This window comes from Salvelinus fontinalis, chromosome 11 (genome assembly GCF_029448725.1).
Source record: "Salvelinus fontinalis isolate EN_2023a chromosome 11, ASM2944872v1, whole genome shotgun sequence".
In the NCBI taxonomy this organism is placed as follows: Eukaryota; Metazoa; Chordata; class Actinopteri; order Salmoniformes; family Salmonidae; genus Salvelinus; species Salvelinus fontinalis.
In genome coordinates, this window is record NC_074675.1 from 39,036,439 (window position 1) to 39,062,331 (window position 25,893).

Genomic DNA, 25,893 nt, shown 5'->3' on the forward strand with positions numbered 1-25,893 from the left:
ATAAAGCACGTTTTCTGCAATTCTACAAATTTTGCCATGGTGTTGAGAGAAGATTTTGCAATTTTATAATTCATTTTGTGCAATTCTACACATTTTGCTATGGGGTGGCGAGAAATCTATGTTATCCGAGTGAGAAATTCGACCATGATTACCGCAAGTGTAGATAGCTGGCTGCTAGACAAACTTACCAATCTAAAAAATTGGGTCAATTGAGTGACAGTCAAAACAAGATAAAAACTGCTGATGCACAACCAAATATCGATATTGTACTTTGTAAATGTTTATTTTATATAGCCCTTCGTACATCAGCTAATATCTCAAAGTGCGGTACAGAAACCCAGCCTAAAACCCCAAACAGCAAGCAATGCAGGTGTAGAAGCACGGTGGCTAGGAAAAACTCCCTAGAAAGGCCAAAACCTAGGAAGAAACCTAGGAGGAACCAGGCTATGAGGGATGGCCAGTCCTCTTCTGGCTGTGCCAGGTGGAGATTATAACAGAACATGGCCAAGATGTTCAAAATGTTCATAAATGACAAGCATGGTCAAATAATAATCAGGAATAAATGTCAGTTGGCTTTTCATAGCCGATAATTAAGAGTTGAAAACAGCAGGTCTGGGACAGGTAGGGGTTCCATAACCGCAGGCAGAACAGTTGAAACTGGGACAGCAGCAAGGCCAGGTGGACTGGGGACAGCAAAGAGTCATCATGCCCGGTAGTCCTGACGTATGGTCCTAGGGCTCAGTTCCTCCGAGAGAGAGAAAGAAAGAGAGAAGGAGAGAATTAGAGAGAGCCAAGATGTTCAAAATGTTCATAAATGACAAGCATGGTCAAATAATAATCAAGAATAAATGTCAGTTGGCTTTTCATAGCCGATCATTAAGAGTTGAAAACAGCAGGTCTGGGACAGGTAGGGGTTCCATAACTGCAGGCAGAACAGTTGAAACTGGAACAGCAGCAAGGCCAGGTGGACTGGGGACAGCAAGGAGTCATCATGCCCAGTAGTCCTGATGTATGGTCCTAGGGCTCAGGTCCTCCGAAAGAGAGAAAGAAAGAGAGAAGGAGAGAATTAAAGAGAGCATACTTAAATTCACACAGGACACTGGATAAGACAGGAGAAGTACTCCAGATATAACCAACTGGCCCTAGCCCCCCGACACAAACTACTGCAGCATAAATACTGGAGGCTGAGACAGGAGGGGTCAGGAGACACTGTGGCCCCATCCGATGATACCCCCGGACAGGGCCAAACAGGAAGGATATAACCCCACCCACTTTGCCAAAGCACAGCCCCCGCACCACTAGAGGGATATCTTCAACCAACAACTTTGTGTAGTCTACTCTTCTAACTCTCAACAGTAAATTGAGACCCAGAATGATCGTCGGGCCTACAAAAGGGGGGCGCGCCGGTCCTTCTTGTGGGCAAATTTTGTCATCAAACTTTGTCATCAAAGTTGATTGGATTTATGGTACTTTCAAGACAACTGGGAACACGGAAAAAAACAAGATCGTATCATGATGTCAGTGATCTTCAGGTCACGGCTCTAGAAAGTGGCCAGAGTTCCCGACTTGGAATTCCGAGTCAGATGACCATTCAAAACGTATTTTTCCAGTTGCCCATCCCTGCCCTCATACATACAGGTGATGACGTGCACTTTACTCACATATTTCTTCCTATTCATAGGGCAGGGCAGAGAGAAAGTAAGAGCATCTGCTTCATTCTCATTCAGGCGCAGGCTGTGTGTGCGTGTTCATTCCTATTCAGCCCAACTGGGATTTAGTGGAAAGATCACTTGGGATCCAGGTTCCTGGCCATCTGGGCGAGACAGACAACAAACTTCATTAGGTATTAGAAAGAGTGAAAGGAAAGCGGGAGGAAGATGTGAGATACTGACTTATCTTAATGCCCAATGAAACTGTGAACGAGAGAGAGCATTACACACACACATACAGAAAAGCAGTTGGTCATCATTCCCGTCAGATGCATTATAAACCCTGTTGGCATCTTGCCACTACAGAGTCACATTGATCTTATCACTGAGAGATGAAGACTAATATAATTTAATGGCATTGTGTGTACAGTAATTAAATCCTTAAACAGTTATATTTTACATGTCATCAGCGTATATGAGTTGTGGTTGTTAAAACCTTCATGAGTTTGATTGTGAGTGTGTGTCTCTGTGTGTGTGTGTGTGTGTGTGTGTGTCTGTCTGTCTGTCTCTATAGTTCAGTGTGCAAATGTCATCTCTTGCCTGAGCCTGTATAACCGTCTGTGCCTGTCACTTTGCTTATCAGTCTTCATGGTTTCCTATTGTCTCAATCTGTCCCTCCCCACAGACATCCATGCAGACAACTCTTGAATTTGATGAGATTTTGATCAAAGGACAATTCCAACTTGATCTTCAGAAAAAAACAGCACATTTCTTTGTTAGCCCTTTTTTTTTTGTTGCAGCTTAGTTTTTTTCTCTCTCAAGCACAGGCAAATATCTTCACAATTTCCCATTCAGAATTATCCCTGAACGAAAATAAATAAAAGAAACACTGTAAAACTGCCTTTTCCCCTCCTAGAACCCCAAACTGGCTTTTCCCTTCCTCCCCTCCTCCGTTGAACATCTAGAACCCCAAACTGGCTTTTCCCTTCCTTGAACCTAGAACCTAGAACATCTAGAACCACAAACTGGCTTTTCATCCCCTCCTCTGTAGAACATCTAGAACCCCAAACTGCCTTTTTTCCCTTCCTCCCTTCCTCCGTAGAACATCTAGAACCCCCTATCGTGATGGAGAACAGCAACTTATCTCACACATTAAACTTCACGACACGTCATTATGACCATCAGTTCATTTCATATTAACATAACATGGCTTGGCTCTCCGTTTGGAACAGGGTGGTCGGTATGCAGTGTTGATTTTAGCATGTAAATCTTGGTGGGGCAAACTCCCAAAAATGTTTTAGATGCATGCCAGCAAAGCCACTACACAACACTAAACAATACATTAATTGCACTATGATGGTGACAAACGGTGCCCACAAACTATATAAAGCTGTCCCAACAGCAGAGCTTTCGTTTCAGCACCATGGAGTGACTCCTTACCATCGCTACACTTGGCTATTAGAGGAGAATTGTCTGGCAGTGAAACAGTTATTTCAGCCTCATTTACTGCATTTAAAAAAAAACATAGCTGATATGGCTGACTTGCTTAAACAAATGTGGTTTCTACCCGACAATTGAGATGTACAAACTATGGCATAAGGGAATGATGAGTGGATAAAAGGCAATCCGTAATTTCGATTAAGACATTAATGAGAGAGCTAAGACGGATGTAGTCAATATAATTATTTCTTCAGGAATTTTGAAATGTACAGCGACAGAATTCAGAACATGGGCCGTTCTTACAGTATTCTCCCTGTACACCAAGTCAGAACCGTAGGATAAATAAAGGGCGCATTTAAGGAGACAATGAAAGCTCTTACAATATTTGATGATTACATTTCTCTAAAACAGGCTATAGGCTACATGTGCACCACCAAGTCAGAACAGTGGGCTAAGCTATGAAAAAAGGGAAAGGGACCAAATTATTAGGGTGAGGCACAAGAGCTACTAACAGCTTACTACACAACATACACTTAGTATTACTTTCTTAGCTACAGAATACATACAGTTGAAGTCGGAAGTTTACATACAACTTAGCCAAATACATTTAAACTCAGTTTTTCCACAATTCCTGACATTTAATCCAAGCAAAAATTCTCTGTCTTAGGTCAGTTAGGATCACCACTTTATTTTAAGAATGTGAAATGTCAGAATAATAGTAGAGAGAATGATTTATTTCTGCTTTTATTTATTTCATCACATTCCCAGTGGGTCAGAAGTTTACATACACTCAATTAGTATTTGGTAGCATTGTCTTTAAATTGTTTAACTTGGGTCAAACGTTTCGGGTAGCCTTCCACAAGCTTCCCACAATAAATTGGGTGAATTTTGGCCCATTCCTCCTGACAGAGCTGGTATAACAGAGTCAGGTTTGTAGGCCTCCTTGCTCACACACACTTTTTCAGTTCTGACCACAATGTTCTATAGGATTGAGGTCAGGGCTTTGTGATGGCCACTCCAATACCTTGACTTTGTTGTCCTTAAGCCATTTTTCAACAACTTTGGAAGTATGCTTGGGGTCATTGTCCATTTGGAAGACCCATTTGCGACCAAGCTTTAACTTCCTGACTTATGTCTTGAGATGTTGCTTCAATATATCCACATCGTGTTCTTGCCTCATGATGCCATCTATTTTGTGAAGTGCACCAGTCCCACCTGCAGAAAATCACCCCCACAACATGATGCTCCCACCCCCGTGCTTCACGGTTGGGATGGTGTTCTTCGGCTTGCAAGCTTCCCCCTTTTTTCTCCAAACATAACGATGGTCATTGTGGCAAAACATTTCCATTTTTGTTTCATCAGACCAGAGGACATTTCTCCAAAAAGTACAATCTTTGTCCCCATGTGCAGTTGCAAACCGTAGTCTGTTTTTTTTATGGCAGTTTTGAAGCAGTGGCTTCTTTGCTGAGCGGCCTTTCAGGTCATGTTGATACAGGACTCGTTTTACTTTGGATATAGATACTTTTGTACCTGTTTCCTCCAGCATCTTCACAAGGTCCTTTGCTGTTGTTCTGGGATTGATTTGCACTTTTCGCACCAAAGTACATTCATCTCTAGGAGACAGAACACGTCTCCTTCCTTAGCGGTATGACAGATGCGTGGTCCCATGGTGTTATACTTGCGTACTATTGTTTGTACACATGTATGTGGTACCTTCAGGCGTTTGGAAATTGCTCCCAAGGATGAACCAGACTTGTGGAGGTCTACAACTTTTTTTCTGACGTCTTGGCTGATTTCTTTTGATTTTCCCATGATGTCAAGCAAAGAGGCACTGAGTTTGAAGGTAGGCCTTGAAATACATCCACAGGTACACCTCCAATTGACTCAAATTATGTCAATTAGCCTATCAGAAGCTTCTAAAGCCATGACATAATTTTCTGGAATTTTCCAAGCTGTTTAAAGGCACATTCAACTCAGTGTATGTAAACCTCTGACCCACTGGAATTGTGATACAGGGAATTATAAGTGAAATAATCTGTCTGTAAACAATTGTTGGAAAAATTACTTCTCATGCACAAAGTAGATGCCCTAATCGACTTGCCAAAACTATAGTTTGTTAACAAGACATTTGTGGAGTGGTTGAAAACAAGTTTTAATGACTCCAACCTTAGTGTATGTGAACTTCCAACTTCAGCTGTATCTCCCTGGCATATTACATAATTTATGCTGCAGCATACAATACCTTTTTGGACTCACCTTGTTGTGCTGTGCTCACTTGGACCACCGCGCCACCTTCCTGTACAAGTGAGCAAATTTTGTCATCAATCTTTGCAATCAAACTCTGGCATTCTCTGGATTTATGGTGCTTTCAACACAACTGAGAACACGGGGGGAAAACAAGGTCGATTCAATACGTCTGAGATCTTCAGGTTGGAGCTCTAGGAAGAGGCCACGCTTACGACTTGGAATTGCGAGTTAGATGATTTTCTCAGTCAGAGCTCGTTTTTTTCTGTTCCCAGTTGTCTTGAACTCACTGAAGTCATGCTCGGCTGACAGCATGGCCAATGTATTAAACCTTTACTGGCCATGGTGTTGCATGTGAATGTTTATCATTTTAAGCTTAGAAAAGAAACCCTTAAACACAGACTTGGACCACACACCGTCTCCACTGAATAGCAGGCTAGTGATTGCTTTGTAACGCTTGCAGTTTGCCACTGATTCCTTCCAAACCACTCATTGTTGAATTTGTGATTTCCAACTTGTGTAATGTTTGTTTCCAATGGCCGATGAGCACTGATACGTTTTATCTATAATTTCTCTTCATATAACAAGGATTGAAAAGGATTTGCCAGTAGATTGTCAACTTAATTCATGATGTTGACTGATGTCTAGCTTGCTAGCTAAGATTTTTAAAGTATGATGTTGACATGATAAGTCCAATCAAAGCTATGGTAGATATAACGGGGATTTAACATCATTTTATCTGTGGCCAATCACTGAGCCTTCTTCGATGGGTACTTCTAATGTAAATCAATCCAGCACCCAAGGAGCTTGAATTTTCGAGCTCTCCCTGTAGATTTTGCGCTGACATAGTGTCCCCATGAGTAACAGAACACTGAGCCAATCACGGCGCAACTAGAGAACATTACCAACTCCTACGCTCTGTATTTTCCACTGGCTGCTCCACCACCACAGAAATCACTGAGCTAGGCAGAAACACCTGCATTTAGGAGCTGCCTTACTCAAGAAAGCAAAAAAGAGACCATGTTTTTATGCAGCTTTATTAACTCAATGATTTTTCTTTGACATTGTTTGCAAACTGATGTGACATGTACTAATGCCAAAATAACATGCAAAACAGATACAACTAAAAAAGTATATTTTTAGCTTAACAGGTGGGGCTTAAACAGGTAGGGCTCTGCCCCACCTGCCCTGATTGACGGGTCGCCACTGTAGGTATGTTAAATGGAGACCTGACACTCTTGCCTCCAAGTACCTTGCTTCTCTAAGAATTAAAGTGACACTTCACTCCAAAATTCAAGTTTGTCATCTAGACCTCAACAGTGAATGAGCTCATGGGCATTGTCCACTTTTGAGGCCATAGTGTTGGATTTAACTTTGATTTCAGAATGAACTCTTGCACTAAGTTTGTTTTTGTGTGTTTTCCCCCATATTACTGGAACCTAGGATCTGGCTTTAGTTTGGAAGATTGTTGAGTCATTATGAGAAAAATATAACATTTCCAAAACACTGTTTGTGTTTAATGTGTGTGTGTGTGTGTTGCTGCCTCTTTGTGCCATGCAGTGAACAGAAACAAACCTGGCACAGTGAGGTTGGAGTCAAACTACTTTCCCAACCCCACCTCTACATTAGAAACCATTAGGGCCAATTGTCCTGACCACAGATCCCAATCTGGTAGCAATGAAGCCGCTTTGTTATGCTACCAAAAGTCACGTGACTCAAATGAGAAGGAAGTGCATAAGACAGCCAGCCCATATACAAATGTGGTGGTAGTGAAACGGACAGACACATTTCGTTCTGTTAAAAGTCCCCCCCCCCCTATTTTTCTCTGTCTGTGATTGCTCATATTGGCAACTTACAGTAAGTTTTGTTCATTTAGTACAATTTCATAAGTGTCCCAGAGGCAAACTATGAGGCAAGATGTCTCAAAACATCCAAAACAGGTTTTTTTGTTTTTACGGTGGTAAGAAAACAACAGAGCAGGCAATATAAAACGTCAGAACTTGAGAGCTCATAGTAGCTATTAAAAGTAGCTACTGTAGCTTTTTAATGTATTGTCTGAAAGAGTCACAGCGTATTTTTGTTTTGGCACTAATACGGCCATCCATAGACGAGGTCCTCAATGGGGTTCTCCTCGGGGCCTACATTTTTCAGCACCAACCCAATACAAACACGTGATGAAGTCAGGGGCAATTGGTCAAGTCATTTCATGGGTCACTACATCCTTGACCATAATTGAAACCTCAATAAGGGAAGGGTACCTTGAGGTTACACAATATTGTACATACGCTAAAAGAAAAATAGACATAAAAATAGACTATATATATTTTGAGAGGATAGCCCTGATAGTGCTAAAGGGGAAGAAAGGGACAGACGGACATACAGACAGGCACTTTAGTGCTAATGCATAGCAGAAAGAGTTTAAAGTAAGAGACAAAAAGAGAGCGAAAAAGGGAGAATGAGAAACAGAAAGGACGGTTGTGGCCATCTATGCCCCCTAACAAAATACTTTGCTAACTAGGCTGAAGTTAGCATGTTCCCCGCAGCTAGCAAGGCCCATGTTATAAAATCCAGACGTTAGATAAGACGACTTTAGCAAGGGCTATAGTTAGCACAGCTAATGTCGGCACGTCCGTTATCTCTATGGACACTATACTCCACCATCCTATCGCTTACCAGGCTCCTGACACGATGGGGATGAAAATACCTGCAACTGTCTTGAGATAATAGATACTAACATTTTGTCTGATAATTGGATTGAGTAGGATAATAATGTCATACCTATATCTGAGCTGTGATCAGCAACACTAGCCATTTACCACCTAGCTAGCGCAATGCTGAGGGATTTACCATCTACCTAGCACAATGCTGAGGGATTTACCATCTACGTAGCACAATGCTGAGGGATTTACCATCTACCTAGCACAATGCTGAGGGATTTACCATCTACCTAGCACAATGCTGAGGGATTTACCACCTAGCTAGCACAATGCTGAGGGATTTACCATCTACGTAGCACAATGCTGAGGGATTTACCATCTACCTAGCACAATGCTATAATAATCTGACCAACCCAGGTAGAGGAGAATGGGGTATGTTGAGTGGTTGAGCTCATCTTACCCCACTCTCCCCTATTTTGAATGGCTATGTTCCAACATCCACAGGAGCCCATTTACACCACTCAGAATCAGTGGTGTAAAGAACTTAAGTAAAAATACTTTAAAGTACTACTTAAGTAGTTTTTTGGGGTATCTGTACTTTACTATTTATATTTTTGCAGACTTTTACTTCACTACATTCCTAAATAAAATAATGCACTTGGTACTCCATATATTTTCTCTGACACCCAAAAGTACTCATTACATTTTGACAAGAAAATGGTCCAATTCACACACTTATCAAGAGAATATCCCATGTCATCCATACTGCCTCTGATCTGGCGGACTCACTAAACACAAATCCTTCGTTTGTAAATTATGTCTGAGTGTGTGCCTCTGACTATCCGCCAATACATTTTAAAAATAAAATTGAGGAATAATAAGGAATTTTAAAAATTGTTTATACTTTTACTTTTGATACGTAAGTATATTTAAAACCAAATACTTTGACTTTTACTCAAGTAGTATTTTACCTGGTGACTTTTACTTCAGTCATTTTTTATTAAGGTATCTTTACTTTTACTCAAATATGACAATTGAGGACTTTTCCCACCACTGCTCAGAATGCATGCATTCCACAACTTATCACTTCATTCCAAGTGGTATGTTAATGTAGATTTTGGAACAGAGCACCTGTCTTTACCTGCAACAAGTGCCAAGTGATTGTGTGTTACATACATATTGTCCAGCGCCAGAGACAATATTCACGGTGAAGGGTGACTGTCTTATTGTAAAGTATGTGGGCGGGCTGGTATGTGATATAGAATACTGCAATCTTGGATGAGAGGTATGGGCAGAGAGAGAGATTTTGAAAGAGTGAGAGAGAGATAGGGAGAAATCTGTCAGTTACATGAGCTTAAAGCAATGAGCTTAAAGCGAATAGAAGCTATGCTGCCAACATCTCACAGTAAGACAGTAAGGTCAGCTAATTGGTATTTTTATCATCATCATCCTTATTATTCTTATACCTGCCACAACATATTGCTACTTCAAAACAAGCACAAATACTGAAGCATCTTCACTTCCGTAGTCAACGCTAAGTTGAAGTTCTTTGTAAAATGTCTACAATCAAAAAAATGAGGCACTTGAGCAGATATATATTTCTATATATTTTGTTTTTATACTTTGTATATTCAGCCGTCATTAGATTAAATCCTTATTTTTGATTGGTTAATTGGGTTTCCATTTAAGCTGATGATCGAAAAAAAATCATTGGCTCCCAGTCAGCAGTCAGTCTTCATACTCTTCTCTGATTGGCTTAGAGTCCTCCCTTCTCAGGCTAAGTGCAACCAATAGGTTTTCAGAATATCATTGGCACGCATCCCCATTGGTCATCACAACCAATACACTGAAAGCAAAAAAATAAAAGGTTTTCCATCAGTCCTTCCAAAGTGCTTCAGAGGTGTGACCAGTGCATCCCGTCTTCCCATTGGCTGTCACACAAGGATGAGGAGGAGGAGCTTCAGCATCTCTTATTTATTTCCCATAATTCCAAGGCAAGGGCAAAGACATCAGCATTCTGAAAACAGAGAGGAAATGGCCGGGTTAGAAGACCAGTAAACAACAGCATATGATATGAAGATTAACCAAATATTACTACATTCATCTACTGACTACCACACATTATCACAAACATTGTTTTCCAATCTACAATAAGATATCTATGTCTGCTTATCCACAGGGGAACATTGTGTTCCTTTAATTACATATACAGAGAAGTTCAACTGAGGGATGGAAGGGAGGCGAGTGAGACCGCACAGAGCGAAAGAGAAAGAGAGAGGGAGAGGAAAAGAGCGAAAAGAAAATAAGGGGATAGAGAGGGCAACCACCACTGCAGGGTGCGTGTGTGTGTGTGTGTGCGCATGCACGTATAGTTTTAGGTCAATTTACACTTTTCCCGTCATATTACACAACTAAAGCGAGTATGTCATTAAGAAAATGTCCTCATTATTGCAATAACATGGAACCATTGAGAGCTCTAAATTCACACACACAAACTTGTCTTTGTTATGGAACCTCTTGTACGATTGATAACGCCTTCGAGGGTCGTACTGACGGACTGACAGAGGATATTGATGCTACGGAGAGGAAAAGGACTGAAAATGCACACCATAACACGACGCTCATACTTCTTCCTCTCGATTGGTCAATGTCCCTTTATTAGGGGTAACTAGCAGTCACACATGACGAGTATGTGCTGTAGGTCTATAATAATAACAATAATCATGTAATTAACATCATCATTAAAGGCCAGTTTAATTACGAGGAAACGTTGCGGGCGGGCGGGCGGGCGGGCCGCATGATGGAAACATCAAATCAACCAAAACAGTAATGACGAATGGTGACTGATTGAGAGAAAGGAGTCCTTTGTTCATTTTCCTAAATTTCCCAGCCCTGCTCTCTAATTGTAGATGAAAAAAAGTGCCTCCTCTATATTTTTGGTGCCCCCAGCGCCCCTTCTTTCTCTTCCTGGTGCAGTGCTATATTTAGCGTCCCGGTACAGACGGTGCCAGCTAACAGCAGCAGCTAGTGCAGCTCAGCCTGACAGAGCCACATAAACAATCAGCCCAATGGACCCAGGGAGACCAGAGGAGACAGGGCACACATTGGTACATACACATACACACACATTGGTGCAGAAGCGCTCACAGGCAATTATTTTTGTGGGCACACCAACACACACACATTGAGGACACAGTGACCGGGTAAATATGGATGGCACATAAGAGCATACTAAACACACACATTTTGTTCATCTATCCTCATGGGGACCAAACATGTATTTCCATTCAAAATCCTATTTTCCGTAACCCACCATTTCCCAAACTCGGACCTCAGGACTCCGAGGGGGTGCCCGTTTATCTCTAACACTACACAGCTGATTTAAATTATTAAAGCTTGTTGATTATTTGAATCAGCTGTATAGTGCTAGGGCAAAAAACTAAATGAGCACCCCTCAGAGGCCAAAACAGAGTTTGGGAAACCCTGCCCTAACCCTATTTCTATCCTTCACCCTAATTGTAAACCTAACAAACCTCCACGCAAAAACACACCAATCCATTAGGCCGGCGTCAGTGAGTATATACATCTAAATGCGAACCGTGACACACACACTAACTACTGACATCAGTGCGGTCATACGCAACCAGAAATGAAGCACTTCCTTTTCTAAACTGCTTTAAATCGCTCTCTCATCGATTTCAACCATTTCCTTGCGTCATCTCCCCGTTCTGGGCTCTAATCGATGTGATGATGCCTCTGTGAGTAAGTGTGACTGTCCCGCTCTGCAGGCTCTTTAACTCCGAGGCCAGATGGGGCTATGATCTCAGCCAATGTCTGGCCTATAAAATGTTCCCTCTCTATATCAGTCCCTATGTCAGTCGGTCTATGTGTCTATCTGGGGCAGTCAAAGTGATGGCTCACTGGATGAAGCAGTCAATGTGATCTGTGTCTGCCTGGGGCTGTCAATGTCCGGTTCTGTGACGGCTCACTTTAGTGGCTCATTAAGGGTAAGGCACCCTCTGTGCCTTTAAGTAGATTCATTTGAGTGTATTTGTGTGCCACCCTAGCATCTGTCAGTCTGTGAGTCAGTCTCCGCGATGATGTAAGATGAATACAAGATGCAACGCCTTGTTCTGTGTGTGACACACACTCGTCTGTTGATCAGAGTTGTCTGTCTGCGATGGGGTCACTGGACTTAGTTTAGATCTGTGTGTCCCTCAGACTGACACTGGCTGAGCACATACTGCTACTGCGCAATTGGGCACACATCTCTCTCACACACACACACACACACACACACAAAATCGCATACACTCGCTCTCCCCTCTGACCCTTGCACCGTCAATCACTTCCATGCCCCAGGAGCCACAGCTGTCAAGTTATATAACATTCTGTTTAACCAAGAGCCCATCACCATAGGAAGGCCTCTGCCAAGCAAAGAGAGGGTGTTATGAAAGCCAGTAGGGAAGAGGGGATCAGTGCAAAGAGCCGAGCGAGAGAGATCGAGAGAGTAAGGCGATCTCTCTCTGTGTGCGTGTGACATCTGGGAGATGTACAGTGGGGAGAACAAGTATTTGATACACTGCCGATTTTGCAGGTTTTCCTACTTACAAAGCATGTAGAGGTCTGTAATTTTTATCATAGGTACACTTCAACTGTGAGAGACGGTATCTAAAACAAAAATCCAGAAAATCACATTGTATGATTTTTAAGTAATTCATTTGCATCCACAGCACATTTAGATCGACTGGCAGATCTCCCACCAGGCCAAGAAACGTAAACCCTCCAAGATCCCCCCCACAGTTTCCCAATAGCTGTCCCTCAACTATTCTAGACCCCTCCGACACTCCCCCCCCAAGAAGAAAAATTAAAAATACATTTAATTCCATTCCCCACCACCATGAACCCCCCGATGCACCAACAACCAAGAGAATGAACTAAAGAGAAAAAAGAAAAAGACAGAAGAAAATAGCAAACAACAATAAAAGAAAATAAATAATAAATAAATATTTAAAACAAAGGACAAAGAACAACTAAAATCATAACAGCAATGCCAACTGTATATGTTTGTGTGCATGTCTGGCATTATTACATGGACAGTTGAAGTCGGAAGTTTACATACACATTAGTCAAATACATTTAAACTCAGTTTTTCACAATTCATGACATTTAATCCTAGTAAAAATGCCCTGTCTTAGGTCAGTTAGGATCACCACTTTATTTTAAGAATGTGAAATGTCAGAATAATAGTGGAGAGAATAATTATTTCAGCTTTTATTTCTTTCATCACATTCCCAGTGGGTCAGGCGTTTATATACACTCAATTAGTATTTGATAGCATTGCCTTTAAATTGTTTAACTTGGGTCAAACGTTTCGGGTAGCCTTCTACAAGCTTCCCACAATAAGTTGGGTGAATTTTGGCCCATTCATTCCTCCTGACAGAGCTGGTGTAACTGAGTCAGGTTTGTAGGCCTCCTTGCTCACACACACTTTTTCAGTTCTGACCACAAATTTTCTATAGGATTGAGGTCAGAGCTTTGTGATGGCCACTCCAATACCTTGACTTTGTTGTCCTTAAGCCATTTTGCCACAACATTGGAGGTATGCTTGGGATCATTGACCTTTTGGAAGACCCATTTGCGACCAAGCTTTAACTTCCTGACTGATGTCTTGAGATGTTGCTTCAATATATCCACATAATTTCCCCTCCTCATGATGTCATCTATTTTGTGAAGTGCACCAGTCCCTACTGCAGCAAAGCACCCCCACAACATGATGATGCTGCCACCCCCGTGCTTCACGGTTGGGATGGTGTTCTTCAGCTTGCAAGCCTCCCCCTTTTTACTCCAAACATAACGATGGTCATTATGTCCAAACAGTTCAATATTTGTTTCATCAGACCAGAGGACATTTCATGGCCAGAGAACAACCGTGAAGCACGGGGGTGGCAGCATCAAAAAGTACGATCTTTGTCCACAGGTGCAGTTGCAAACCGTAATCTGTCTTTTTTTAATGGCAGTTTTGGAGCAGTGGCTTCTTCCTTGCTAAGCGGCCTTTCAGGTTATGTCGATGCAGGACTCGTTTTACTGTGGATATAGATACTTTTGTACCGGTTTCTTCCAGCATCTTCACAAGGTCCTTTGCTGTTGTTCTGGGATTGATTTGCACTTTTCGCACCAAAGTACATTCATCTGTAGGAGACAGAACACGTCTCCTTCCTGAGCGGTATGACGGCTGCGTGGTCCCATGGTGTTTATACTTGCGTACTATCGTTTGTACAGATGAACATGGTACCTTCAGGCGTTTGAAAATTGCTCCCAAGGATAAACCAGACTTGAGGTCTAAAAAAAAGAAATTGGAGGACTTGGCTGATTTCTTTTGATTTTCCCATGATGTCAAGCTAAGAGTCACTGAGTTTGAAGGTAGGCCTTGAAATACATCCACAGGTACACCTCCAATTGACTCAAATGATGTCATGAGGATTGAAAGAATTGTCTGTAGAGCTCTGAGACAGGATTGTGTGGAGGCACAGATCTGGGGAAGGGTACCAAAACATTTCTGCAGGATTTTAGAAGAACACAGTGGCTTCCATCATTCTTCAATGGTAGAAGATTGGAATTATCAAGACTCTTCCTAGAGCTGGCCGCCTGGCATAACTGAGCAATCGGGAGAGAAGGGCCTTGGTCAGGGATGTGACCAAGAACCCGATGGTCACGATGACAGAGCTCCAGTTCCTCTGTAGAGACGGGAGAACCTTCAAGAAGGACAACCATCTCTGCAGCACTCCACCAATCAGGCCTTTAGGGTAGAGTGGCAAGACAGAAGCCACTCCTCAGTAAAAGGCACATGACAGCCCGCTTGGAGTTAATGGACTCTCAGACCATGAGAAACAAGATTCGCTGGTCTGATGATACCAAGATGGAGGAAACCTGCCACCATCCCTACGGTAAAGCATGGTGGTAGCAGCATCATGCTGTGGGGATGTTTTTCTTTCCCTCGATCCAGTCAGGATCGAGGGAAAGATGAATGGAGCAAAGCAGAGAGAGATCCTTGATGAAAACCTGCTCAGTGCTCAGGACCTCAGAATGTGACGAAGGTTCACCTTCCAATAGGACAACAATGCTAAGCACACAGCCAGTACAACACAGGAGTGGCTTCGGTACAAGTCTCTGAATGTCCTTGAGTGGCCCAGCCAGAGCCTGGACTCGAATCTGATCTAACATCTCTGGACAGACCTGAAAATATATGTGCAGCGACGCTCCCCATCCACCCTGACAGAGCTTGAGAGGATCTGCACAGAAGAATGGGAGAAACTCCCCAAATACAGGTGTGCCAAACTTGGAGCGTCATACCCAAGAAGACTCGAGGCTGTAATCGCTGCTAAAGGTGCTTCAACAGGCAAGGGTCTGAATACTTATGTAAATGTGACATTTCAGTATTCTATTTTTTTTTATTTTTTATTTGCAGCATTTCTAAAAACCTGTTTTCGCTTTGTCTTCATGGGGTATTGTGTGTGGATCCATTTTAGAGTAAGACTAACCTAACAAAATGTGGAAAAAGTCAAGGGGTCTGAATACTTTCCGAATGCACTGTAGCTTAGTAGAACCCCCCTCCCCTCCCCTGCGTAGACTGTTTCGTGCCAAAAATAAGCGGTTAAATACATGTATAAAAAAGAAACAACAAATGTTTCCTAATGTTTCTTATATCTCTCAGATATAGGACAGACACTTCAGAACAAACTTCCTTTTGATTTCTGTTGTTCAATGTAGTGAATCTGCGCCACTTTTGTTTGTTTTTGGACAATCATTTCCTCCTCCAGGTTAGATGGACGTCATACCGTATTTGTGTCTCCCCTTTCGTAGGCCTAATATATGGATCAGACGTCGCTTCTACTGATCTGTTTGTCAGTGTCAGCAGAGTAGGCTACCCTGTCATTTTTGTTGTATTAAAAAAGATTCTGCTAATGTCTCCAGTCATATAAAGTGTAGTAGAAGTGCATGAAATGCATTTATAAAAAGGTCAACATTTTCCTGTGCAACGGAAGGAGAATACATTTAGTCTATTTGTTATAGCCTAGGCCTACTTTAAGCCACCACGTTCTGCATTGAACAGTCTTTTTTTGCAAACAGTGATTGAGTTAAGCTATATTATTAGCCTAAATTATGACTATCCAATCTAATCATCAACTTAGAAATAACTTAGGCTATTATACATAAGTCTGCAAATGAGAGGATGCAAGGAATGCTTTATCATAAAGGTGCATTTTTATGGTGAACATTTGCTTTCCCAAGCTTGAAACTCACGCTCCGCCTATGTTAGAATAACTGCCCACATTTACTTTTCCTCAGCCAATGAGATGAGTAACAAACAGCAAAATCACTAGCCTACTTCAATCTACTGTCCCCCATAGTAGAGAAGTTGACCTATTCTATTGGTCAGCTTGTCGTTCTGTGTGAGAAAGAAATAGCCTGTTCCAAACAGACTCTGGGACAGTTGTGTGACGACAGATAACCAATTCATACAACCAGTAAGCTACATCCCCCCAAAAATTTAAAATGGCAACGAGGCTGATGCAACAGATCAGAACGCTTCGCATAAAATGTTGATCAACTATTATTTCTTTACATTATAACCGCAGCAACGCACAGAAGGCAGTAGGCTACGCGCGAATGTTCGTTCCATGATGCAAATTAGCATTAGATAACTGTGTTGTAGGGCATGAGTTCGGTGCTCAAGTATGCTTTATCTATTCCCTATGTTCAACAGTTTGGACATAAATCGTACAGTGATTTGATTTATCCACAGAAATTGAAATTATAGGAGGGAACATTCTGCTAAATAATTATATAAAACACCCACGCACCCCCCCCCCCCCCCCAACCAGCCCATTTGCTGACTCAGCCCTTCTCCCCCGTCTCTGTTCCGTCGCTCTACCAGTTCTGCCACTTTTCTGCCAAAGTGTTCTGAGAAAGCTCCAGAATAAACACTGTTCAGTTCAGAGAGGTGATTTACTACCATAAAGGAGAGGCAAGGCAGCACGGGGCTCTAGCCCTCCGGCAGAGCTGTACTTCTTCCTAATACCCTTCCCAGAAAACGCTGTACTTCATTCACCCTTCTGAAGTAGAACACAAGACGAGATAGTAACAGAGGAGGCGTATAGGCTAACATTCAACGCTATTCTGCACCGTTTAGGAGCTCTATGTAGAGTAAATACGGTTTTGCTTCTAGAGTCCAGACATTGATCTTGGGTCAGTTTTGTGTGTACTCGCAGAGTGGTTAAGGTTAGAGGTTAGGGGAGGGTTAAAAAAAACTTGCATCTCAAAGGCTATTTCACATCCCCTGTTTCTTTGTTTCACTTGATATGCATTTTGCAAAGTCAGAGGTTTTGGCTACTACTCTAGAACCCCAAAAGGATTGATTGACAAACTTTTTGGGAAATTTCGACAAAGAGAGAACAAAACTGCTGACCAAGCTTTATTATTAAGAAACATTGTCCCATGACTTACGAGGGAGAAACGTGTGTGTGTGTGTGTCCATGTCGCCAGTCCATACCCCCATCCTGAGATCTGATAAATTGTGTAATCATTAATAGAGTTGTAAGTGGTGTCCCCATCAATCCAGTCCCCCTCATAGTCCGTCCTCCAAACCCTTCCCTCCTTCCTCCCCGCTGTGGCGTTTAGAGTTACCATGTGTAACCTTAGTACCTTAATTCAGATAAGTGCGCTTCTGTGAAGCAGGATACACGGTGACAGACTGTGTGTGTGTCAGTGTGTGTGTGTGTGTGAGAGAGTATCTAAGAGTGAGAGTTTGTGAGCGTGTATGTGTGTATGTGGACGAGTGTGTATGTGTGTGTGAGTGTGTATGTGACAGCCAGGCATGGCCCAACATGGCACTGCAAATATTTATGTATGAGCATGGGGAATGCTGGGCGCTAAGGTAGGGGCCCTTCCCTCCTTCCCCTTTCACCACCAGTGGAAAAAGAAAGAGAAACCAGAAAGAATCTTCTTCTTTCCTAGACCCCTCACTATCCTCCCTCCCTCCATCTCTCTCACTCATTCCATCACTCCCTCTCATGGACGTAGGTTGGTAGATTTACAGCGTGGGTTTTGGCTCTCCTCATCCTAATAAAATGTTATTTTTTGGAGTTCTGTGGTGAACAGATGTCTATGCTGTTCAGACCAGGTTAAGGCAGAGACTGAACACTGTATGGGGCTGTGTGTGTGTATGTGTGCGTGCGTGTATGTGTGTGTGTGTGCTGAGGAGGTAGTGTTGCTGGTTAAATATATAATACATCAATTATATATATGGCATTTAGCAGATGCTTTTATCCAAAGTGACTTACAGTCAAGCGTGCAGAAATGTTTTACGTATGGGTGGGAATAGGTCTGAGTGTGTGTGTGTGTGTGTGTGTAAGGGAGAGCAGTAGGATCCAGTGGTCATGCTGGACAGGGTAACAGTAGCTGTCTGTGGTGAAAGCTAGTCATAAAGCATGTCACTGCACCGCTGCTGTTTTTAACCATCCCAGGAGGTTATGCCCCCAACACACACACACACGTTTCACAGACCACACACAAAAAAAACACACCACATTCTCCCTTTACAAAACACACAATCTCAACCAACAACACTCAACAACACAAACAGTCATGCATAATGCAAATGTTACCACTCTGCCCGACTCCTGGGCGCACAGTCACCACTACATATGTAAATTAGCCCTGACATGACGCACAGCAGTGGCGCTTGACGCGTGTCATGGTTCGTAATATGATTGATATTAATTTGTACTCTAAAAGCCTTTTCTATTTATCTGCAGTTGACCTCACTACGAAAACACGTGACCACTCCATGACCAGACACACGCGCCCAACCCCACCACTCCAGTCCACTAGGCTAGGTAAAGAAAAAATGTATATGAAATGAAAAAAATAACGACAAAGCCAGGGAGGGCATGTGGGTTCCTGATCTGTCATCCCTCGCTCCACTCATTTGTTGACGCAAGCCAGCCTTCCAACCACACACACACACACACACCAAGCCAGTGTTAATGGGGGGGTATAGTGCCCATTTCCTCCCATCCCTGGAGTGTGAGTCAATCCTTTTATAAGGCCTAATGCACCAAAGATTAGGTCCTACATGCTTCGGTGGGGAGAACATTGTGTGACGGATGCTAATTACTGATGCTGGCTCACTGAGCATCACAAACCGAATGGGATGGGACGTGTTCAGAATGGTAGAGAGACAGAGACACAGATGTACATAATTGACAAAACACACATGTTAAAGCAGTACACATACCAATAAAGATAGGCTTACGCACCGCAGAGATGCAGACACAGAAGCACACAAATACACGCTTTCAGGTACACACACACTATCCTCTGTGGCATTTCTGTGACAACATAGAGTCACACACAAAATACAGCCTCCACACTGACACACTCCTCAGAGTGTCCATGACATTTCTGCAGGAGACCTTTATTTCTGTTTCAGTGGCAGAAACCTTGAAGGTTAACGACCATTTCCAGGCAGCATAATGGGAGACAGAACAAACATCTTCACTCTCGCTGTCCATTACCTCTGCCTGCACTCGCTGACACATTGATGACATCATTCAACTATCTCTAGTTGGAGCACACATTGTTCTCCTCTCTACATGATTTAACCAGTCTTTGCCCTGAGGGGGGGGGGGGGGGGGGGGGGTCTCCGAGAGTGTGTGTGTGTGTGAGAGAGAGAATCAGTGTGTACGCCAAGATCTACACAAAGATGTGTATGTGTGCAGTCAGTGAGTCGTCCTCTGATCCAATATCACTAACCTGACCCTTCAACTCAGTCTAACACCACATCCCCTCTCTCACCCTGATTTGATCTTCTACATGCACTATATCCCCTGACCCCTACGTGCCCTTTACACTTCTCTTATCTCCCCCACCGACCCATGAGACCCTCTGCCTCAGCACTGACCCCAGCCTGTGACACACACGTCTCCCCCCTCCCCGCATGAGAACTTCTCATTATCATTAGCAGTGTTGTCAAATGCCCACCGGTGCTAAGCTCTTTACAGACAAATCCAGTGAGAGAGAGGCCGGGCTAGGGACGGTAACTCCTAGAACACTGGGGTTAGCAGCAGTACTGATGTACTCAACACCGGGAGAACAGGAGGAGTAAGCGAAGGAGGTGTTGCAAAACTGAAGGGGAAAAGGGAGCCGTCTTCATCGACTTGGCCAAGGCTTTCGACTCTGTCAATCACCACATTCTTATCGGCAGACTCAATAGCCTTGGCTTCTCAAATGACTGCCTCGCCTGGTTCACCAACTACTTCTCAGAGTTCAGTGTATCAAATTGGAGGGCTTGTTGTCAGGACCTCTGGCAGTCTCTATGGGGGTGCCACAGGGTTCAATTCTCGGGCCAACTTTTTTCTCTGTATATATCAATGATGTCGCTCTTGCTGCTGGTGATTCTCTGATCCACCTCTATGCAGATTACATCATTCTGTATACATCTGGCCCTTCTTTGGACACTGTGCTAACAAACCTCCAAAAGAGCTTCAACGGCATACAACTCTCCTTCCATGGCCTCCAACTGCTTTTAAATGCTAGTAAAACTAAGTGCATGCTCTTCAACCGATTGCTGCCTGCACCCTCCCGCCTGACTAGCATCACTACTCTGGACGGTTCTGACCTAGAATATGTGGACAACTACAAATACCTAGGTGTCTGGTTAGACTGTAAACTATCCTTCCAGACTCACATTAAGCATCTCCAATCCAAAATTAAATCTAGAATCAGCTACCTATTTCACAACAAAGCCTCCTTCACTCATGCTGCCAAACATACCCTCGTAAAACTGACTATCCTACCGATCCTTGACTTCGGTGATGTCATTTACAAAATAGCACCCAACGCTCTACTCAGCAAACTGGATGTAGTCTATCACAGTGCCATCCGTTTTATCACCAAAGCCCCATATACTACCCACCACTGCAACATGTATGCTCTCGTTGGCTGGCACTCACTACATATCCGCAGCCAAACCCACTGGCTCCAGGTCATCTGTAAGTCATAGCTAGGTAAAGCCCCGCCTTATCTCAGCTCACTGGTCACCATAGCAACACCCACCCTTAGCACACGCTCCAGCAGGTATATTGCACTGGTCATCCCCAAAGCCAACACTTCCTTTGGCCGCCTTTCCTTTCAGTTCTCTGCTGCCAATGACTGGAACGAATTGCAAAAACCTCTGAAGCTGGAATCTCATATCTCCCTCACTAACGTTAAGCATCAGCTGTCAGAGCAGCTTACCGATCACTGCACCTGTACACAGCCAATCTGTAAATAGCACACCCGACTACCTCATCCCCATATTATTACTTACCCTCTTGCTCTTTTGCACCCCAGTATCTCTACTTGCACATTCATCATCTGCACATCTATCACTCCAGTATTAATGCAAATTGTAATTATTTTCGCCGCTAGGGCCTATTTATTGCCTACCTCCCTACTCTTCTAGATTTGAATACACTGTACATATATTTTTCTATCGTGTTATTGACTGTATGTTTGTTTATTCCATGTGCAACTCTGTGTTGTTGTTTTTGTCGCACTGCTTTGCTTTATCTTGGCCAGGTCGCAGTTGTAAATGAGAATTGTTCTAGTTAAATGAAGATGAAATAAAATAAAAAATAAAGAGAGGAGATAGAGAGAAACGAGGCGAACAAGTGCAACGGAGAGAGAAAGAGAGATTGACTGGAGCAAGAGGACGAGCAAGAGGAGAGGATGCAAAAACAGAGAGAGTGGTAGAGAAGAGGGAGAATGCAAGAAAGACGGAGCATAGATGAAACAAACAAACAAAATGCCAAAAACAAAGAGAGTGTGAAAAAGAAAAACAGGAAATGCATGAAAGAGGGTGTGTGTCATTGAGAGTGAATAGAGAAGTGCTCCCATGGACTCAAGGACCCCCTGAGCCTGTACTACGAGCAAACACACACACACACACACACACCACAGCACACTTGCTCACACACCATACCATAACAGACAATCACTGCTCTGTACTACTGTAAAACTGATCCACAAAGTTCCTGGCAGGCGGCCACAACCATCAAGAAACTATATACTGTACTAGTATACACACACACCCGGCAGAACTCCTTAATCCACAGAACATGACAAGAAGAAAAGAGAGCGGGAGGGAGGAAGAGGAAGGGAGAGAGAGTAAAAGTGGTGAGAGAGGAAGAGAAAAGAAGAGAGTGGGTGTACTGCCAAGAAAGCAGACTTGAGGCTGGCGGAGGACTTTGGGCATTAGGTGAGAGGCTTTTCGCCGATCTCTTTTTCCTGTGATTTGATTGGCTTCCAGATCAGTCTGAGCCTTTCTTATTGAGGAGCCCCAAACACGTGTGTGACTGTACTGTGTATATAAACACAGCAACCAGAGAGCGTATTACAATCTAACAACTTTGATTTGAGAAACACATACACTCTTTCTCCCTCTTGTCTTGGGCATGGTCCGGTGCCCCATTGACTGCCAAGTGACATGTTGCCTTAACACTGTGTGTGTGTGTCCCCAGAGCATTTGAATGAAGCAGAAGAGCAGTCAAAACATGACTAGCCTACTGAGTCATTATATATCCTTATTAGAATCAACCAGACTGGCAGACGGCGTGAGAACGAGAGAGTGTGTGTGTGTGTGTGTGTGCGCGCAGAGATTACATTAATTACATTTATATATTTGAAATATGTATTTCAATTACTTCTCAGTATTTTGTCATTTGTATTACACTACACTGAACTACACACTTAGTAACAAAATAATTTCTACAGCTGTAATTTGTATTTTCTAAATACAAACTACTTTCCTATGCCATTTTTTATAGAGGTCCACCATTTTGTGGCCCCCTTTCACCCTACAGTGGTATCAGATGGCACTGTGGAGTGATAAGTGTCTGCTAAATTAACTAAATATAAATGTTTGCGTAAAAATGAATAACTGCAAAGTATTCTGAGTATTATTCTAATGAGCTCTGCCCAGAAACAAGGTTTTGTCTAGAAGAGATACAGCTTTTGTCAAAATTGACTTTTCGTAGCAGGTTTAGGAAAAGTAGGTTAAGCTGTATCCCACCTAGACATGACCCCAAAACGAGGCCAATAATAATAATACCCAGTAATAATTTTGGTACGTTCATTTCACATATATATTTTGGTCATTTAGCAGACACTCTTATCCAGAGTGACTTACAGTCAGTGCATTCAAGTAGATCAGTGGATCCCAAACTTTTTATTGTCCCGTACCCCTTCAAACATTCAACCTCCAGCTGAGTACACCCTCTAGCACCAGGGTCAGCACACTCTCAAATGTTGGACCAGGGCACAAATAATAATATAACAATAATCAATAAGTTTGCTGTTTATTTAGCCATCTTACATATAAAACCTTATTTGTTCATCGAAAATTGTGAATAACTCACCACAGGTTAATGAGACGGGTGTGCTTGAAAGGATGCACATAACTCTGCAATGTTGGGTTGTATTGGAGAGAGTCTCAGTCTTAAATCATTTTCCACACACAGTCTGTGCCTGTATTTAGTTTTCATGCTAGTGAGGGCCGAGAATCCACTCTTACATAGGTATGTGGTTGCAAAGGGCATCAGCGTCTTAACAGCGCGATTTGCCAAGGCAAGAAACTCTGAGCGCAGTCCAATTCTGAAATATGGCAGTGGCTTCTGATTAAATAAAATTTTCACAGAACTGCTTGTTGCAATTTCGATGAGGCTCTCTTGTTCAGATATCAGTAAGTGGACTGGAGGCAGGGCATGAAAGGGATAACGAATCCAGTTGTTTGTGTTATCCGTTTCGGTAAAGTAGCTGAGAATTTGCGCACCCAGCTCAATCAGGTGCTTTGCTATATCCCATTTGACATTGTCCGTAAGCTTGAGTTCAATTACACACACAAAAAAAATCATACAATAATGGAAAGACCTGTGTGTTGTCCTAGTTAATGCAGACAGAAAAGAGCTCCAACTTCTTAATCAAAGCCTCAGTTTTGTCCCGCACATTGAATATAGTTGCGGAGAGCTCCTGTAATCCTAGATTCAGATCATTCAGGTGAGAAAAAACATCACCCAGATAGGCCAGTCGTGTAAGAAACTCGTCATCAAAGTCCTCCACCAGCCTCAAGTCTGACCTCGGTCAGACAAGTGAAAATTATGGTCCATGAAGAAAACGTTAATTAAGCTCGTCTCTCAATTTAAAAAAACGTGTCAATACTTGCCCCTTGATAACCAGCGCACTTCTGTATGTTGTAAAAGCGTTACATGGTCGCTGCCCATATCATTGCATAGTGCAGAAAATACACAAGAGGTCAGGGGCCTTGCTTTAACAAAGTTAACCATTTTCACTGTAGTGTCCAAAACATCTTTCAAGCGGTCAGGCATTCAAATCAAAAAATGGAATCAAACTTTATTTGCCACATGCGCCGAATACAACAAGTGTAGACTTTACCGTGAAATGCTTATTTACAAGCCCTTAACCAACAGTGCAGTTCAAGAAGAAGAAAATATTTACCAAGTAGGCTAAAATAAAAAATAAGAATAAAAAGTAACACAATAAGAATAACAATAATGAGGCTATATACAGGGGGCACCAGTACCGAGTCAGTGTGCAGGGGTACAAGCTAGTTGAGTTAATCTGTACATTTAGGTGGGGGCGAAGAGACTATGCATAGGTAACAAACAAACAGAGAGTAGCAGCAGTGTACAGTGGGGGGGGGGGGGGGGGGGGGGTCAATGTAAATTGTCCAGTGGCGATTTTTATGAATTGTTAAGCAGTCTAATGGCTTGGGGGTAGAAGCTGTTGAGCCTTTTGGTCCTAGACTTGGCGCTCCAGTACCGCTTGCCGTGCAGTAGCAGAGAAAACCGTCTATAAATTGGGTTACTGGAGTCTCTGACAATTTCCTCAGAGGCTTTCCTTTACATACACTTAGGTTGAAGTCATTAAAACTCGTTTTTCAACCACTCCACAAATGTCTTGTTAACAAACTATAGTTTTGGCAAGTCGGTCAGGACATCTACTTTGTGCATGACACAAGTCATTTTTCCAACAATTGTCTACAGACAGAATATTTCACTTATAATTCACTGTATCACAATTCCAGTGGGTCAGAAGTTTACAAACACTAAGTTGACTGTGCCATCAAACAACTTGGAAAATCCCAGAAAATTATGTCATGGCTTTAGAAGCTTCTGATAGACTAATTGACATCATTTGAGTCAATTGGAGGTGTACCTGTGGATGAATTTCAAGGCCTACCTTCAAAATCAGTGTCTCCTTGCTTGACATCATGGGAAAATCGAAAGAAATCAGCCAAGACCTCAATTTTTTTTTGTAGATCTCCACAAATCTGGTTCATCCTTGGGAGCAATTTCTTGAAAGTACCACGTTCATCTGTACAAACAATTGTATGCAAGTATAAATACCATGGGACCAAGCAGATATCATACCGCTTAGGAAGGAGACGCGTTCTGTCTCCTAGAGATGAACGTACTTTGGTGCGAAAAGTGCAAATCAATCCCAGAACAACAGCAAAGTATCTTATGAAGATGCTGGAGGAAACAGGTACACAAGCATCTATATCCACAGTAAAACGGGTCCTAGAGTAAAACTTCTGACCCACTGGGAATGTGATGAAAGAAATAAAAGCTGAAATAAATCACTCTCTACTGTTATTCTGACATTTCACATTCTTAAAATGAAGTGGTGATCCTAACTGACCTAAGAAAGGGAATTTTTACGAGGATTAAATGTCAGGAATTGTGAAAAACTGAGTTTAACCTCTCTTGGGTACGTGAGACCTTAGCGTCCCACCTCTTCAACAGCCAGTGAAACTGCTGGGCGACAAATTCAAATACAGA

General features: G+C 42.6%; 1 protein-coding gene across 1 annotated transcript in view; it reads right to left on the reverse strand.

Moving 5' to 3' along the window:
• Positions 1-6,354: 6,354 nt before the first annotated feature.
• si:ch73-335l21.1 (insulin receptor substrate 1-B) overlaps positions 6,355-25,893 on the reverse strand; it is a 91,821-nt gene continuing 72,282 nt past the window's right edge. The window contains exon 4 of the mRNA XM_055938681.1: positions 6,355-10,007. Within this exon, the coding sequence (XP_055794656.1) occupies positions 10,000-10,007 (8 nt within the window). The 3' untranslated portion in view covers positions 6,355-9,999. The remainder of the gene's footprint in view (positions 10,008-25,893) is intronic.